Source organism: Juglans regia, chromosome 1 (genome assembly GCF_001411555.2).
Source record: "Juglans regia cultivar Chandler chromosome 1, Walnut 2.0, whole genome shotgun sequence".
Classification (NCBI taxonomy): domain Eukaryota; kingdom Viridiplantae; phylum Streptophyta; class Magnoliopsida; order Fagales; family Juglandaceae; genus Juglans; species Juglans regia.
In genome coordinates this window covers 38,069,191-38,084,536 of record NC_049901.1, presented here as the reverse complement: position 1 = coordinate 38,084,536, position 15,346 = coordinate 38,069,191, and the positions used below count along the sequence as shown (strand labels likewise).

The 15,346-nt window shown below is 36.3% G+C and overlaps 2 protein-coding genes across 3 annotated transcripts; one reads left to right on the top strand and one right to left on the bottom strand.

The window, feature by feature from the left end:
• The first annotated feature begins 853 nt into the window (after nt 1-853).
• Nucleotides 854-6,332, top strand: LOC108987244 (NADP-dependent malic enzyme-like). Of its 2 annotated transcripts, none has more exons than XM_035695473.1 (20): nt 854-871; nt 1,343-1,533; nt 1,846-1,966; nt 2,074-2,148; nt 2,573-2,724; nt 2,805-2,910; nt 3,035-3,100; nt 3,321-3,416; nt 3,509-3,580; nt 3,683-3,766; nt 3,847-3,945; nt 4,251-4,298; nt 4,405-4,458; nt 4,542-4,640; nt 4,726-4,815; nt 4,934-5,011; nt 5,145-5,219; nt 5,308-5,398; nt 5,730-5,858; nt 5,958-6,332. In XM_035695473.1, exons 2-20 carry the CDS (start codon nt 1,391-1,393, stop codon nt 6,044-6,046), a joined length of 1,767 nt encoding a protein of 588 aa, XP_035551366.1. In that variant the 5' UTR covers nt 854-871; nt 1,343-1,390; the 3' UTR covers nt 6,047-6,332. The 2 variants fall into 2 exon arrangements, with proteins under 2 accessions (XP_035551366.1, XP_018815669.1); XM_018960124.2 differs by lacking the exon at nt 854-871 and adding an exon at nt 880-1,255.
• A 748-nt stretch (nt 6,333-7,080) lies between these two features.
• Nucleotides 7,081-13,238, bottom strand: LOC108987251 (2-oxoglutarate-Fe(II) type oxidoreductase hxnY-like). Its single transcript, XM_018960141.2, has 11 exons — nt 12,979-13,238; nt 12,676-12,871; nt 12,494-12,592; nt 11,985-12,036; nt 11,256-11,377; nt 11,072-11,172; nt 10,927-10,985; nt 10,276-10,332; nt 9,332-9,377; nt 8,481-8,560; nt 7,081-7,504 (listed from the first exon to the last, which is right to left on the bottom strand). Exons 1-11 carry the CDS (start codon nt 13,084-13,086, stop codon nt 7,414-7,416), a joined length of 1,011 nt encoding a protein of 336 aa, XP_018815686.1. The 5' UTR covers nt 13,087-13,238; the 3' UTR covers nt 7,081-7,413.
• Nucleotides 13,239-15,346: the final 2,108 nt, after the last annotated feature.

The window sequence follows — 15,346 nt, the reverse complement described above, 5'->3', positions numbered from 1 at the left end:
CGTTCTCTTTTGAAAGCAATGGAGTCGACGAGGAAAGCTTCCGCTCCCTGGCATGTCTCTTGATCTAGAACAAAATCAGGGTCCCTCTCTTTCTCTCCTTTGAGTAAAAATTACTCTACAACCAATTTTTTCTTCCCCTTTTTTTGGGTTTTGAGGGTATATAACATAAAAAAATATTGAACTGGAAATGTCATTGTGTATAATAAGGACTTGAAACAGAGCTCTGTTCCAAAGAACCAATGGGTAGCGTTACCCTTAAAACAAAAGAAAGATAGACAACAGCAAGAAAATTATAGAGTTTTCAGCCTTTGCCTTTTACCAAGTTTCTCCTTTGAATTGACAAAACTCAACAAGCGTAAGATACAAACCATAGCTGCAAATAGTTTCAAGTCAAGGTGAATAGCAAAATCAACCAAGGTGAAATGGTTTAACCAAAACAATCTGAATTGCAGACACAATCAAGAGCAATATCAAATGCATTCACAGTGGCTTTTGGGCGGAGGGGAGAGAGTTTTGAGCTTCTGAGCAAGCGTGGCTTTTGGGCGGAAGAACAGGTTCCGAGCTTTTTAACAGTGTTTTTAGGTTGTGTTTAGATGTTGAAGTGAGTTGAGTTGAGTTGAAATGATAAAATATTGTTAAAATATTATTTTTTAATATTATTATTATTTTAAAATTTAAAAAAGTTGAATTATTTATTATATTTTATATTAAAATTTAAAAAAATTATAATGATAAATTGAGATGAATTGAGAAGAGTTTGGGATCAAACAATCTAAAGAAAGGACGGAAGAAAAATAAAAAAGAGAGCCACGGAAGAAAAATAAAAAAGAGAGCCACGTGAGCGGGGTAGTAGAGCAGCAGTGGAGAAGAGGTAAGAGTATCACTACCAGAATAGAGAATAGAGAGAGAAGCTACCGACAATGTCTCCGTGATGAGCTCCATATAATCCATCTATTGCAGCCCCACGTTCTTGTAAATAATAAAATATCCATCCACACCCACCACTCTTCCTTGTCGATCATGATCGATCATGATCATGAGTGACCACCACCACTTCTACTGCAATCAAAACAATCTGAAAGAAAAAAGAAAAACACGATAAATCTTATCCACACTTTACATAAAGAAAAGTATAATCCGTTTTTCAAATTGAAAACGAGCCTACACCTCATCTTTGATTCTTTTTCCCGATTTGACTGTCTGTTTTTTATTATTTATCTGTGAACTGCGAAACTCTTCCCAGCCTTGTGTTTTGGTGGGTATCTATATAGTAGAGCGAGAGAGAGTTTTGGGTATCTTCTGTTTTTGAGTGTAGCTGCTTCTTGTGTCGTGTGTATTGCAGATCAGGAGAGTGTTGACTTTGGTCAGAGGTTCTAAAGAGGTGATCAGGATGACGAGCACTCTCAAAGATGGCAAGCTGGTGCTGGAGATCTGTCCCAAAGAGACTGTAGGTGGAGGCGTCGAGGATGTCTACGGAGAGGATCGTGCCTCCGAGGACCAGCTCGTCACCCCCTGGACTCTCTCGGTTGCCAGGTTTCGCTCTCTCTCTCTCTCTCTCTCATCTACAACTCTTTCATGATCCGTTTCAGTTTTGATGGCTTGGTTGAAGTTGTTTTACTTAATCCAAAAAGTAGTTTTGCTTTAACTCATCATAATCGTTTAGTTTGTTTGAGTGAGCTTCACTGGCTAGCTTCTAGATGTACTGTCCATCTATAGATGATTTTCAGAAGCTAGGAATGGTACTTCGGGATGGGAATGGTCCATGACACTCATGTTGCTAGCGAGAAGTATACTATCTGTTCTCAAAACTTCCTAAACTATTTATTTTCCATGGTTGTGGCGCAGTGGGTATACTTTGCTAAGGGACCCTCAGTACAACAAAGGCCTTGCTTTTACCGAGAAAGAGAGGGATGCCCATTACGTGAGGGGTCTTCTGCCTCCAGCAATATTGTCTCAAGCGCTTCAGGTTGTATTTGTGATTATTGTCTGAAGTCTATGTGTACACCTTTGATCTAATTCATTACCTTCAATTTCCATTCTTTTGCTCATCCTTTTCTATTTTACTGTTCTCAGGAGAAGAAACTGATGCAGAGCATACGACAATATCAACTCCCGCTACAAAAATACATGGCCGTGATGGACCTTCAGGTAGCTGTTTCACCTTCATCCAATTTATCTGTGGTGGTGTTGATTGTAGTATATTATCTGCATGTGGCGACCATATGCAGAAGAATCATGTAGCATTAAAAAATGACTTGGCTTGTGCCTCATGGCATTCGGAAATGATTATGTACTCCCAAGTTTATGATCATTTTGAGATGTTGAGAATTTTATGAATTAAGTTTTTGATAATGACAACAAGTATTTTTGGATGCTTCTTCATCTTTCTCCCTTTTCTTTTGTTGCTGTAATCAAACCCCTTCTTTAATGAGCCTTTGTTCGAAAGTGAGGTTATGCTATCAAAATTTTTGTAGAAAGACAAATGGACCTATTTCGATATTATCTGTTGATAAGTGCCTTTTATTCAACTACAAAGATGGAAAATAATACGGCTTTTGTTTTTGGTTTTCAGGCAAGGAATGAAAGGCTGTTCTACAAGCTTCTCATTGATAATGTTGAAGAATTGCTGCCAATTGTCTATACCCCAACTGTTGGTGAGGCTTGTCAGAAATTTGGGAGCATCTTCAGGCGCCCTCAGGGTCTTTACATAAGTTTGAAAGAGAAGTATGGATTTCTGTTCTGATGTAATTATGTTCAAATAAGAGCTAATATTGGCATAATTGAAAGAACCTGGATTTTTGTAGGGGTAAGATTCTTGAGGTGCTGAAGAACTGGCCTGAGAGGAGTGTTCAAGTTATTGTTGTCACTGATGGCGAGCGGATTTTGGGACTTGGGGATCTTGGCTGTCAGGTAATTATGTGGTGAATCATCTTTTCTGAATCTAACATTCTGAAAAAAGCTTGTGGATATAATTACTGGGCTGTAGAAGTGAACTAACAACCTTCACATGACATGAAAACGTCTAATATTCCAGGGGATGGGGATTCCTGTCGGAAAATTGGCTTTGTACACGGCACTTGGAGGACTTCGTCCTTCTGCAGTAAGTATTTTCAAATAAAAGTCCTCTCTTCTTCATTTTACTACACTGTAAATTATGAGCAAATTATAATTCACTCAATGCACTTCATTTGAAAACATAGAAGACATTTCTTAGAAACTAACACGACTCTGCTAAGTTGCAACCTAAAGCAAAGTTTGGATAAAAAAGCTTTGACTTTAATTCCTCCTAATCAATGATTTTATTGACTTTCCTGTGCTAGTGTTTACCTATTACAATTGATGTGGGGACAAACAACGAGGAGTTGCTGAAAGATGAATTCTACATTGGGCTTAGACAGAGGAGGGCAACTGGCCAGGTTTCATAGTTTACTTTTGTACTTTTCTCGAGTTTAGATTCATAGATTTTTATTATTATGCAATTAAATTACCATTTGCCAATCTTTGTCAGGAATATTACGAACTTCTTGATGAGTTCATGAGTGCTGTCAAGAAGAACTATGGAGAAAAAGTTCTGACACAGGTTTTGCATTAGTTATATTACATCCTTGATTGACAAAATTTCGTGGTATGAAATTTTCAAGCATTTCTCATGTCATCTAATACATTTTAACATTTTCTTCAGTATGAAGATTTTGCCAATCACAACGCTTTTGAGCTGCTTGCAAAATACCGCACAACTCATCTCGTTTTCAATGACGATATACAGGCATGAAGTAACATTAATGGCGACCTTGTACTTAAAGGAGTTATGTTGTACATCCTAGCTTATACTGTCTTTTTGTTCAGGGGACTGCCGCTGTTGTCCTTGCTGGTGTTGTTGCAGCAATGAAGTTATTGGGGGGTAACCTGGCTGACCAGAGATTTGTGTTCCTTGGTGCCGGGGAAGTAAGATTCTGCCCATTGTATTTTTTTCATCCGCACTTTGTAACTGGTTTTTCTATACATTCTGTTGAATTTTTGGGGGGCGGGGGAACAAAAACATAGTGGAGCGCACCACAAATGATCCTAGAGAATTTAACTCAGTTGATAACAATAGAATAGGACTTGTTATGTTTTTCTGGACAGGCATGCACTTCTCATGCTTTCCTTTTGGTGATGCTGTTTACTTTCTACTACCCTGTCCTTGGGAAATACTTGTCAAGTACTAGTAGCCAAGTTTTGTATCCAACTTCTCTTGTTTCATGCTGCAGGCAGGGACTGGAATAGCTGAGCTTATAGCTCGTGAGATTGCAAAACAGGTAGCAATTTACAATTAGCATATTCATGCCATTTGTTTGCTCATCTAATGATTACATGCAGTTTGGAGTGTTCTTTTATTTATTACTTTTTCATTTGCCATTGTAGACTAAGGCTCCCATAGAAGAGACCCGCAAGAAAATTTGGCTTGTGGACTCAAAGGTAGTAAAAAGCTTTATCAGCCCCTTGCCCATAAAAAATATATGAGCTGTTTTTTTTAAAAGATCATGTAAATATTCTTGCAGGGATTGATTGTTAGTTCTCGTAAGGAATCACTTCAACAGTTCAAGCAGCCTTGGGCTCATGACCATGAACCTGTTAAGGATCTCTTAGGTGCTGTCAAGGTGTGAAAATGTGTCACTGTTTGAGGTATGGTGAGTAACCTATATGAAGTTCTCGGTCTCTCATCCTGTTCTCTTGCTTCCTCAGGTAATTAAGCCAACAGTTCTGATTGGATCATCTGGAGTTGGCAGGACATTCACGAAGGAAGTGATTGAAGCAGTGTCCTCTTTCAATGAAGTAAACTCTCTCTCCCTCTGTGTGTGTGTGGGTGTGACAATTTTTTCCATGTCTTTTCTATTGACAACTATTACTCGAAGCAAATAGAACCAATCTTGTTGCAATAAGTGACCTGCAGAAACCTATCATTTTGGCTCTCTCCAACCCAACTACACAGTCTGAGTGCACAGCCGAGGAAGCTTACACTTGGAGTAAGGTAAAATTAACTCACAACTCGTGTGTCTCAACTTTGTTCAGGTCTTTACCAGACAAAAGATGTTCGGTTCTTCTCCTTTCTCAAGTACCATTAACGCTTAATGTTTTTTCTTTATTTTTTTTTTCAATTGTAGGGTCAAGCAATCTTTGCTAGTGGAAGTCCATTTGACCCTGTTGAACATAATGGCAAGACTTTTCTCCCTGGCCAGGTAAGATAATTTCATATTCGTATTAAGTTCCCTAAACAAAATCAGTTGTACATCCCGGACTGAGGCTTAGCATTCCTTGTCATTTCAGTCCAACAATGCTTACATCTTCCCTGGATTTGGTTTGGGGGTGGTGATCTCAGGAGCAATCCGTGTACATGATGAAATGCTTCTGGCAGCCTGTAAGTAGCATGTAGGAATGGTTAAATGCACAAAAATAAAACATTCATAGAAAAATATTCTGCATTTTTATCTTTGAAGTTCTATTGCAGTATCTAGAAGGTAAACTGATGTTTGGTGGGAAAGGCTATACATTTATACGTTCCTTGTATTGTATACTATTCTCTGCACACTATCCTTCTGTTATGTGGAGAAAGTTCCGTGGAAGAGTTTTCTCTTTTGGATCTCTTAACAATTATTTTGAGCTTAAACACTCAAAACATATGGATTTTTAATTTTGAAATCTTGTAAAGATGGCTTGACTGATATCTTAGCCATTCTCCCCTACAACAGCAGAAGCCTTGGCTGGGCAAGTGACACAGGAGCACTTTGATAAGGGTTTGATATACCCACCGTTCTCTGGTATAAGAAAGATTTCAGCTCATATAGCTGCTAATGTTGCTGCCAAGGCATACGAACTTGGTAAGTTGTAACATTTTCGTTCAGTATCCTTGTTCAAATTTCAACTCTGATCAAACATGTAATTAAGATTTCTCATCTTTTCTCATCGTGCTTTTGTAGGCTTGGCTACACGTCTTCCTCGTCCCAAGGATCTTGTGAAATGCGCTGAGAGTAGCATGTACACTCCAGTCTACCGAAACTATCTGTGAATGCTCCCTATTGGTGAGTCTTAACAAGTGTTTTACCATGTCAAAACCTTGTCATCGAGCTGGATGTTGCTTATGGTGTGTTTGGAAATAGTTTTCATGCAAAAACGGTTTACAACTTCTCTTATAAACTGGAGTGTTATGTCACTTCCGGATAGTATCAACATTATGTACCCCACTGTTTTTTTCGTAAGCGTGTATCCTACGGCATGTTGATTGGAATAAAATTGTAATATTCTCCCATTTCCTCTGGTGTTTTGCTGAATGGGGTTCAAACTTGGAAAGAATAGCATTGCGTGTAGCAATATGGCTCTAGAGCTATCTTGGGTATGATTGGGTCTATATTAAGAAAAACATGTTTATGAAAACGACTTAAAAAAATCATTCCCAGAACGTCATTTCGGTAACGAATCTAGATATGCATGGACGACAACCTGTATATTAATTATATACATTATCTGTGGCAAAAAAACAAAATATCCTGCTTCTTCTTGTCCCTCTTCCAACGTGATGCCAGCCGTGACCATATTTTTTTTAACCAAAGGGAGATGCTTTTAACTATAGAAATAAATCTACAAAGATGTGACTTGATATAATATATTAGATTGTAAAATTATTTTTATTATAAAATAGATCTAATTTATCATATAAAATAATGTCGATTTATGAGTTTATTTTGTAAGAGGACACTTCTCTTAATGAAAACGTAGTCCAAACAGTGTTGCCCTGAAAATGAAATCAAGAATGGTCTGTTTCCACTCGATCAATAAGTACTGTTCATGATTTATATGTGGGGGCACTAGACCAGAGTTGACATGTTGCGGTCATGTGGACCATGTCATAAGGACAGCACCCATGCACGCGAAAATGGCTGAGGATGCTCCAAACAATTTTTTAATAGAATAAATATAGATAGAAATCATTATTGAGAACATTCATTTTACACACATAATGTGACATCATCTAGACTACACATTTCTCCGAGTGTTGTGAACAATCAACTAGAAGCAGCCACGCAGTGAGTACAAAGTATGTACTACTATAGTAACTTCTCTCTAGCATTACTCTTTCCAATAACTAATTATATACATCCGTTTGTTACACACCTGACACCATATCTCTAATAATGGCCCACCGAAATTCTAAAATTGCATGGTTATACATCCGGAATCGACATTTTCTTCACCGACATAGCCCACCCACCTTATGATTTTACCTAAAGCAACATAATATAGAAAAACATGTAAAAACAAGTGTAAATCTATGTAGAAACCTCTACTGGTCTGATTATATCGTTCGAACTTGATTTGGTAGAATAAATTTCTGGCTGCTCGGGCGTGTAGATCTCCCAAAGCGTCCTGGGGCAAAACTTAATCTTCAGTTTTGTTGTATATACTCAGATCAGTATGAGTATCCTCGTAGCGTTGGCTAAGGTAAGTTCGACATAAGATGGGAGGAAACCTGGCAAAACAGAGAAATGCAACACATAATTAGAAGAGTACGTTCAGAATTTAAATTGCAGTCTATGATATTTCCAAATTCATGCTAATGATTCTACATTTATAACTGCCAGCTAATTATCCAGGCACCATTTGGGATGATCTAGAAATTTAACATCGCAGGCAAATGAGGAACGTGTACGAGTTTAAACAGAAGCCAGGGAGCATTTTAAGGATCTCATAATCGAAACACTTGATCCTTGCAACAGAATAATCGAAAATAGTTTATTTAATAGCTGTGATCACTGCATCTCGTGATAATAAACACTTAAAGAGCAGAGCTAATGCCGGACCATTGAAGGCAAGAAAAAAAGTTACTTCCATAGTGATACACTTATTTTAGAAGAAAACTGCAGCAAAATATTATTAACTAAAATATTCAATTTTCTGACATAAAAGTGAAGCTCATCCATCTGTGTCACCCTGTTATCAGCAATTTGAGGCTTTTATTTACCCTTTTTTTTAATTTAATTTCAACTAGTATATGGTGTACATCCCTCTTTTACGTCAGCTTTCTATAAGATGATAAAATACCAACACCCATACTAGATTACACATTCAAAATTAAAATAACCAAAACTAAAACTTGAAAAAAAAAAAAAAAAAACCCGGAATGGCCACTAGGACACCTCTGGGGGTGGTCCTCCGGATTCCAGTTGCGGCCACCCCTAAGTGGATTAGGATTAGGGATTTTAGGGTTCATGCTTTATATTTTAGAATTTTAGTTTAAAAGTCTAAATTATCATGTGTAGTCCATATTTTTCAATGATTGTGCATCCTCTATTTTAGAATTCATTTACTTGTTTCTTCTATTTCAATCGCTGGACAAAAACCCACAGCACAGTGCCCATTCACTTTGTGTGTGGGAGAGAATAAAAAAAAAAAATACATTTTAAGTTCAAACAGAAAATAAAAATATTGTGTGAATACAAACTTACTTGGGAGGATTATTTTCTGACTTGCATGTTGGCAAGCACTCAACAAGACAATCATGACTTGGTTCCACAAAATATGCAATCTGCCACAGGAAAAGGGAAATGAGATATACGTACTAAGGACCACTTTCAAAAGAAAATGCATTTATGCAAATAATAATAAGCAACTCGAGGAATTCAGCTATATATTTGGAAGCAAAATGTCATCCAATAATAACATGAATAAGATTGAAAGATATCCTCAACGAATTAGAGCCCCTCACCAAGTTAACAATTTCATTTACAACCCAGCTGCTTTCTCATGCAACAAGACAATGAGATTGTTCTTTGAAACAGCAAGAAGTCAAATACATTCTTTTGTGTCTTATTTTAGATTCAGAAACAAGGGAGAAGTTGCCAGGGGCTAGTGAGGGAGAGCAATAGTGGAGGGCAAGAAACTTGTGCACTATAGATATTGATATTACTGACAGTTGAATTGGCTTGGTAAAATAACAAGTGTGGAGAACACTTGATCTCAGATTTCTAAGCAACCCCAGTTTGCCTTCCCGGTGGCCACAACTATAACTGATTCTTTCACTAATAGGGGGAACACTTCAAAGGAGATCCAAGTAGTGAAAGTTTCAAATGGCGAAACTGTAAGTGCCAATTGTAACATAGGTCCTATTGTGCAAATAAATCCAGATAAATGTAATAAATAGTAACAGAGAACATATAAAAGATAAAGTTGAGTAATTTATATAGTGACATTATAAAACTGGTGACCCATGATTGTGGATCATCTGAAAGCTCGTGGTGAGCCTTCAAAATACTATTTGAAAAAGAAAGGAAAATAAAATTAAAAACAGGGGCCTTACAGAGTATCTCTCTTGACCATTCACCAAAACTCTGTGCAAGGTGGACCTGAGTAACAAAATTTCAGTCATCCAAGGGTTAGGAATTTTGCAGAAAATGGGGGGCAACCTAAGGATTTGGCCAAAGCCCTGAGAAATGCATAGAACGGTAATAACTTTTTTTATGTAAATATAAAGAGAAAAACAAAGCAGCAATGGCAATGCAACTGCAAGTTCATGACTACCGTCTTGGAAAGGATGATGTATTGGGGAAAATCTATACCCTAAAACTTCAATCTGGAATGCAAGTTCTCCTAACAGTAACATTTAACAGCTCGGTATAATCACCACTTCTGGCACAATAATAAAATTCGTCAGCAGTTTAAAGTTTACAGCTGCAATTTGTTCTGATATGAGATTGAATGTCTTTTTTCTTTCATTGGAGATACAAATGTCATAGAAAATACATTTTATATAGGGTTTAGTATAAAAACAGTCCCTAAGTTTTACATGTTTATCTTTTCACTCCTTGGGTTTTCAATTTATTGGTTCACTCTTTAGGTTTGATATGAAAATCCAATGAGTGAAAAGATAAATGTGTAAAACCCATAGACTGTTTCTGTACTTAACTCTATGTAAAATCCAGTGAGTTATTTTAAGTTTAGATTTTCCATTTAAGCTCATGTTTCAAATCATATCTAAGAATTCTAGATGGGGGAAACTTCTCCATATGTCATATTGGAAGATAAGAAGTGTTTCCAACATCAATGATAGCCACCATCAGACTAGGCTATGGCAAAAACAACAGTCAGACATCACAACTAAATGCTAGATGCCATTAAGGATAAAAAATTTTGGGAACATAAATGCACTGCAACGATTCTTTAGAAACAGTATTATTTTTTATATGGAATAAAACTGCAAGTCTGCAACTTTGATCAAGGCTACTGCTAAGAGATCTATATTACTTGAAAATACCGTTGCTCCAGCGCTCCAGCATGTCACCAAGATTCACTATAAATGCTCTGTCAAAGATAAACAACAGAAAAAGAATGTCACCATACCGATCTAAACATCCATATTACATTTTTCACATAAATACCTTGCATGCCAAAATATATTTACTGCATGTTAATTAGGATTGCAGCTGGACAATGTGCAACAAAAAGTGGCATTCTAGAATGTTATCCTTCAGAACAGAAAAACAAAGTAGAAGAAAATTATAATGACACTGAAGTGGAAGTAATTGTATCTACGTTTGTTATCTTTAACACACCATCTTCTTATAATTAAAAATTGCAGTGTATAGAAAACATAATAATTAATATGCAAGATGGGAGAGTTCAACTTATCAAAAGAAATATGATGGGACTTCGAGAAAAAATATATATATTTATTTATTTTTGTTTGATAAGTAAGAAAAGAATAATAATATTTAATTAAGTAGCAAGGAGCTAAGGATCAAGTTTGTTCAGAAATATGAATTGATAGAACTCATACAAAATTTGAGAATAATGTTTAACCAAAAGAAACTAAACTTAAGCATTTATGCATCGACCAGACTCAATTTGTTTTAAAGTTGAAGAATCTCAACCTCCAAAATTGCTACAGTTACTCACCCTTTCAATGGCGTCACATATTCCCATATCTGAGGTTTAGCATCCTTATCCTTGCATATCTGGATGCAAAAGTAACATGGTTGCAATAGCCAATCACATTACAAAAAATTTACCCTAAAAAAAATCATCATTACAGGATTCTTACTTGGAGACCTACGACGTCATCTGTTGCCAAAAGGGTAATCAAACCATAGTCAGAATGAGCTCCAGCTCCATATATTCCCTTTGAGGGATCAGAAACTTGACCTAAAAAAACCCTACCATAGATTAGCAACAGCACAACAAGGCCAGGTTCAACATTTTCTTCAAGAACAGAACTTAAATTCAACCTTCGTAGTGTAATAAGCGCAAGGTTGCAATTGGCTCGCCAAGCATTTGTGGCCTGTCAAAGAAATCAACCTCCAGATCAAGTGCAAGAGCTATTATCCTGGCAACTGCTCTTGAAACCTTTCTGAATGAACATATGGAATCAATTCAAAAGGCAAGAATGAAATAGATAGCTCATAACTCATACTATCTGAATCCTTGAACGCCAGCCATTCTAGAGAAAATTGATCCACCATAAATTAAACAGTTAAGAATGGGTTCACAGTGTTTAAAACCCACATATGTGTGGTTAAAAAATACATAAACACAATAATTTAGGATTGCTAGGCACACACTGTCATTCACACACTGCCTATAGCAATTGGTAATTAAAAGTCAGACCCTCATCTTAGATTCTTCACGTTCAAAACAAAAGCTATTTACATGCTGGATAGTTATAAAACCCTGAACGCTGTGATTTGGGCCCACCATAATTTGTGTAGCAACATGCTCACTAACAAAAGGTTACTCCCCATTAGACATTACTCTTATCTTCAGTTCCATTATTGATAGGTCGATACGTATGTGCCTATACAGCATGAATTATCCAAAACAAAAGGAAAGAGGGGAAAATAAGAGGTAAGTATATTTCAAGAATCGATTATACTTTGTTTTTAATTACACATACTGCTTGTATATAAAGACTTTATTAATTGTGCCATCATAGAAACTTTATGTTTGTTAAAACTTACAAAGCCTCTTGATGAAACCTCTCCATTGTCTCCCTCCATCCAGGCAATAGTCCTAAAAGATAAAAAAAACAAAAATGAAAATAAGATAAAGTTCAATATTCGATAATATACTTTCCAAAACCCACAAAAGGGGAAAAAAGTGACCGGCTTTAAATGCCAAAAGAACCACGAGAAAGAAAGAGCCATAAATGAAACATCAACGCAGCTTTCTTTCAAACGAAGTCTGGCAGAATTAAGCTTTCATAATAATGAAAATCTATGTAGTAATTATAGTTATGAAATGGAATATTTTTTTTTATAGCATTATTTTCAAAATAAAAAATATATTTTGGGTAATTACTTTTTGATTCTTTAATCTTTATTATCATTATTATAATGAATCATGGAAGAACAATGAGAAATCGTCTACTTGAGTCCCCAAGTAGAATTTAACTTTTACCTATAAATAAAATTAAAAAAAAAAAAAAGTATTCCTTCAAAATTATCGATCTCCTGTAGGACTGAGTTACCTGGTGCAGGCCAAACATTTGGCCCATAAAAAGGTTTTTCAGCTGCCGGGTCATCTTCAGCTACTTCCACTCCTATGTAGTATCCCTCCTTGTAATCTCCTAGTTCAAGCATGCAAGAAATCATGGAGAAATAAGAACCAAGACAATTAAAACAAAAGTGGAAATGGGTAACAAAAACAAACCGTGAACTTGGTTTTCAGGGTCCAAAATCTCGTCAAGAACAGGGGTGTAGCCCCTGTGTTTCTCGTTCCTTAAAAGCTTCATTTTATAGCTTAATGGCAGACCAAACATCCTTCTGCTCTGTGCGAAAACCTCGTCCATGAATTCCTCGCTTATCCCATGGTTTACAACGTAGAAAAATCCCGAATCCAAACACGCCTAGAACAGAAGAGAAAATAGTAAAAAAAATTATAAAACAACTGCAAAAAGAAAAAAAAAATCAGAAATAAATAATTTCTTTTAGGAAATTGAAGGGGGACATGCACCTGTTTGAGCAACGAAACGGATTGGTGAATGTCAGGATTAGAGAGATCGATACAATTGAGGACAGAGATTTTCGCGGCTTCAATGCCGTTCACACTCTGGTTTTCCATTTCCCAGTGAAAAAACGAAAGGGCCTCAGGAGGAGAAGTAGCACTACCTCGATACAGCAAAATTGAACAACGGAGCAAATCCTTTTACTTGGTCGCCAAAATTCCGCTTCTCTTCTCTTCTCTTCTCTTCTCGGTGGCCAAACCTTTTTATTTATTTTATTTACGTTGTGCCACTTTATTTATGTATTTTGCAACACTAGTGCTGCATACAACCGCCAGCTTACAACCGTTGGGTAACCGGCTTATGCCACGTCAGCCAATATATTAAAAAAAAAATGACTACAAAATTGGAGAGAAGATTTCAAATTTTCATTTCACACATCTACTAATCTCGTTTGCAAAAAAGCTCCATTTCCTCACTGAATCTACCACTCTCGTTTGCTCTCAAGCTCTGTTTCCTCACTGAATCAACCAATCTCGTTTGCTTTCAAGCATTGTTTCATCATTGCTACAGATGATTTTCATTTCACACGTACAGAAAATTGAATCTACCTCTCAAGCTCCGTTTCTTCACTGCTACAGAAAATCTTTGGGTAGCTCTCTGCGTCGTCGTCGTCCCGTAGTGGTTGAAAGGTTTAACCCAAACTTTTGCTTTTCTTTTTCCAGTTGATGACTTTGTTTGGTTGCCAAGAAAATGTGTAAACTTCTCTTTCTTTTTTTTCTTTTTTTTTTTCCTATGATTGATTCTGGGTATTGAGTAATTCCTTGGGAGCAGAGGCTAGTGTTTTATTTATTTCTTTATTCTTTTCCTTTGGAATAAAATGGAAACCCATGTTGTCTAGCATCCGTGAACGTGAAGAACTGGTAGATCCGTGTTGTCTGGCATCCGTGTTTTTGTGACTTTGTATGAATGTGTGGGTGTGTCTGAAATTTCGGGAGAGATGGTTATAATGAATTGAACATATAGTAGTACAATCATTGCTTGAAACCAAATGGGAAAATGGGGGATCATGTAAAATCCAAAACAAAGTGGATCTGGGTGCTCTGTTGAGAAACTCAACAACAATATTGGAACACAACATCTTAAGATTGGTGACAGATTTTCAAAACCCATATACTCTTGATTTTCCATCTTCTCAACCATATTCGCAATGCCCACCCCACTTGTGACATGCAGTAGAAAAATTATAGCACCTTAGTTTGGACATATAAAAGAATAAGAAGCTGCAATGTCTTGCTATGTTATTTTTTTTTCAAAAAAAAAAAAATAATAAGAAGCTGTAATATCTTGCTATGTTGTTTTTTCTTTTTTAAAAAAAAAAAAGAAAAAGAAAAAGAAGTTGTAACTTCTATACATGCTTGAAATTTAATATGTGCAATTAGGCTTGTTTTGTTTAGAATTATAGAAATTTAATATGTGCAATTAGGCTTGTTGAGCTGCCAAGTTGGTGGTGGTTGCTTTTAGAATTTTGTTATGCAAGTCAATCTCTCATTTGAGGCATCAAATACTTCATGTGTTGTTGAATTTCATATATAGATTTAGGGACTTTGTTGCACCCATGGCTGCATAGTTGCATAATTGATTGCTAGTCAATGGTTTGTTTCTGAAATTTAATAACATGGGTTGTTATCCTGATCTAGAATATATAGCTCTCATTCGGATTGTCAATATGGGTTGTACATTCACTAATATTTAAAATATTTCAATAGTAATATAGATTTCACATTAATATTTGAATATTATTCGCTACAGATGCAATTTGAGTTGGATGGATCAAAACCGATGCAACTTGATTTGGATGCATCACAACCGGCGCAATGAGATGCTTGCATAATGTTCTGAAGTCCAATGTGTATTGAATGTAATTCATGGAAATGCAAACAGAACACATTTTTGTTGTGTATTGGATGTGTTGAATGTACTGAATGTAGTGTTGGTGTAGAAATATTCTGAATGTATTATTGGTGTGGAAATATTCTGAATGTAGTATTGGCTTAAAGACCTTAAAGGCTTATTCTGAATGTGTGGAAATATTCTGAATCTTGAAAGGCTTAAAGACCTTGTTCATGTTGTGGAAGGCAGAAGCTTGTTTGCCTCATGTAATATTCTGATGGATAGCTTTCTGATGTAATTATTTGTATTTTTGGTGCCAATATATTCTAATGGATAGCTTTATGCTTTAAGCAGCCATGATTCCTAGAGTTTCAAATTTATGTTGGGCATTCCAAGAGTTCAACATGAGTCACATTGATTTTTGCACAGGTTCCTGATAATTGGTCCAAAAAAGGAACATGAGTCATATTGAATTTTGCACAGGTT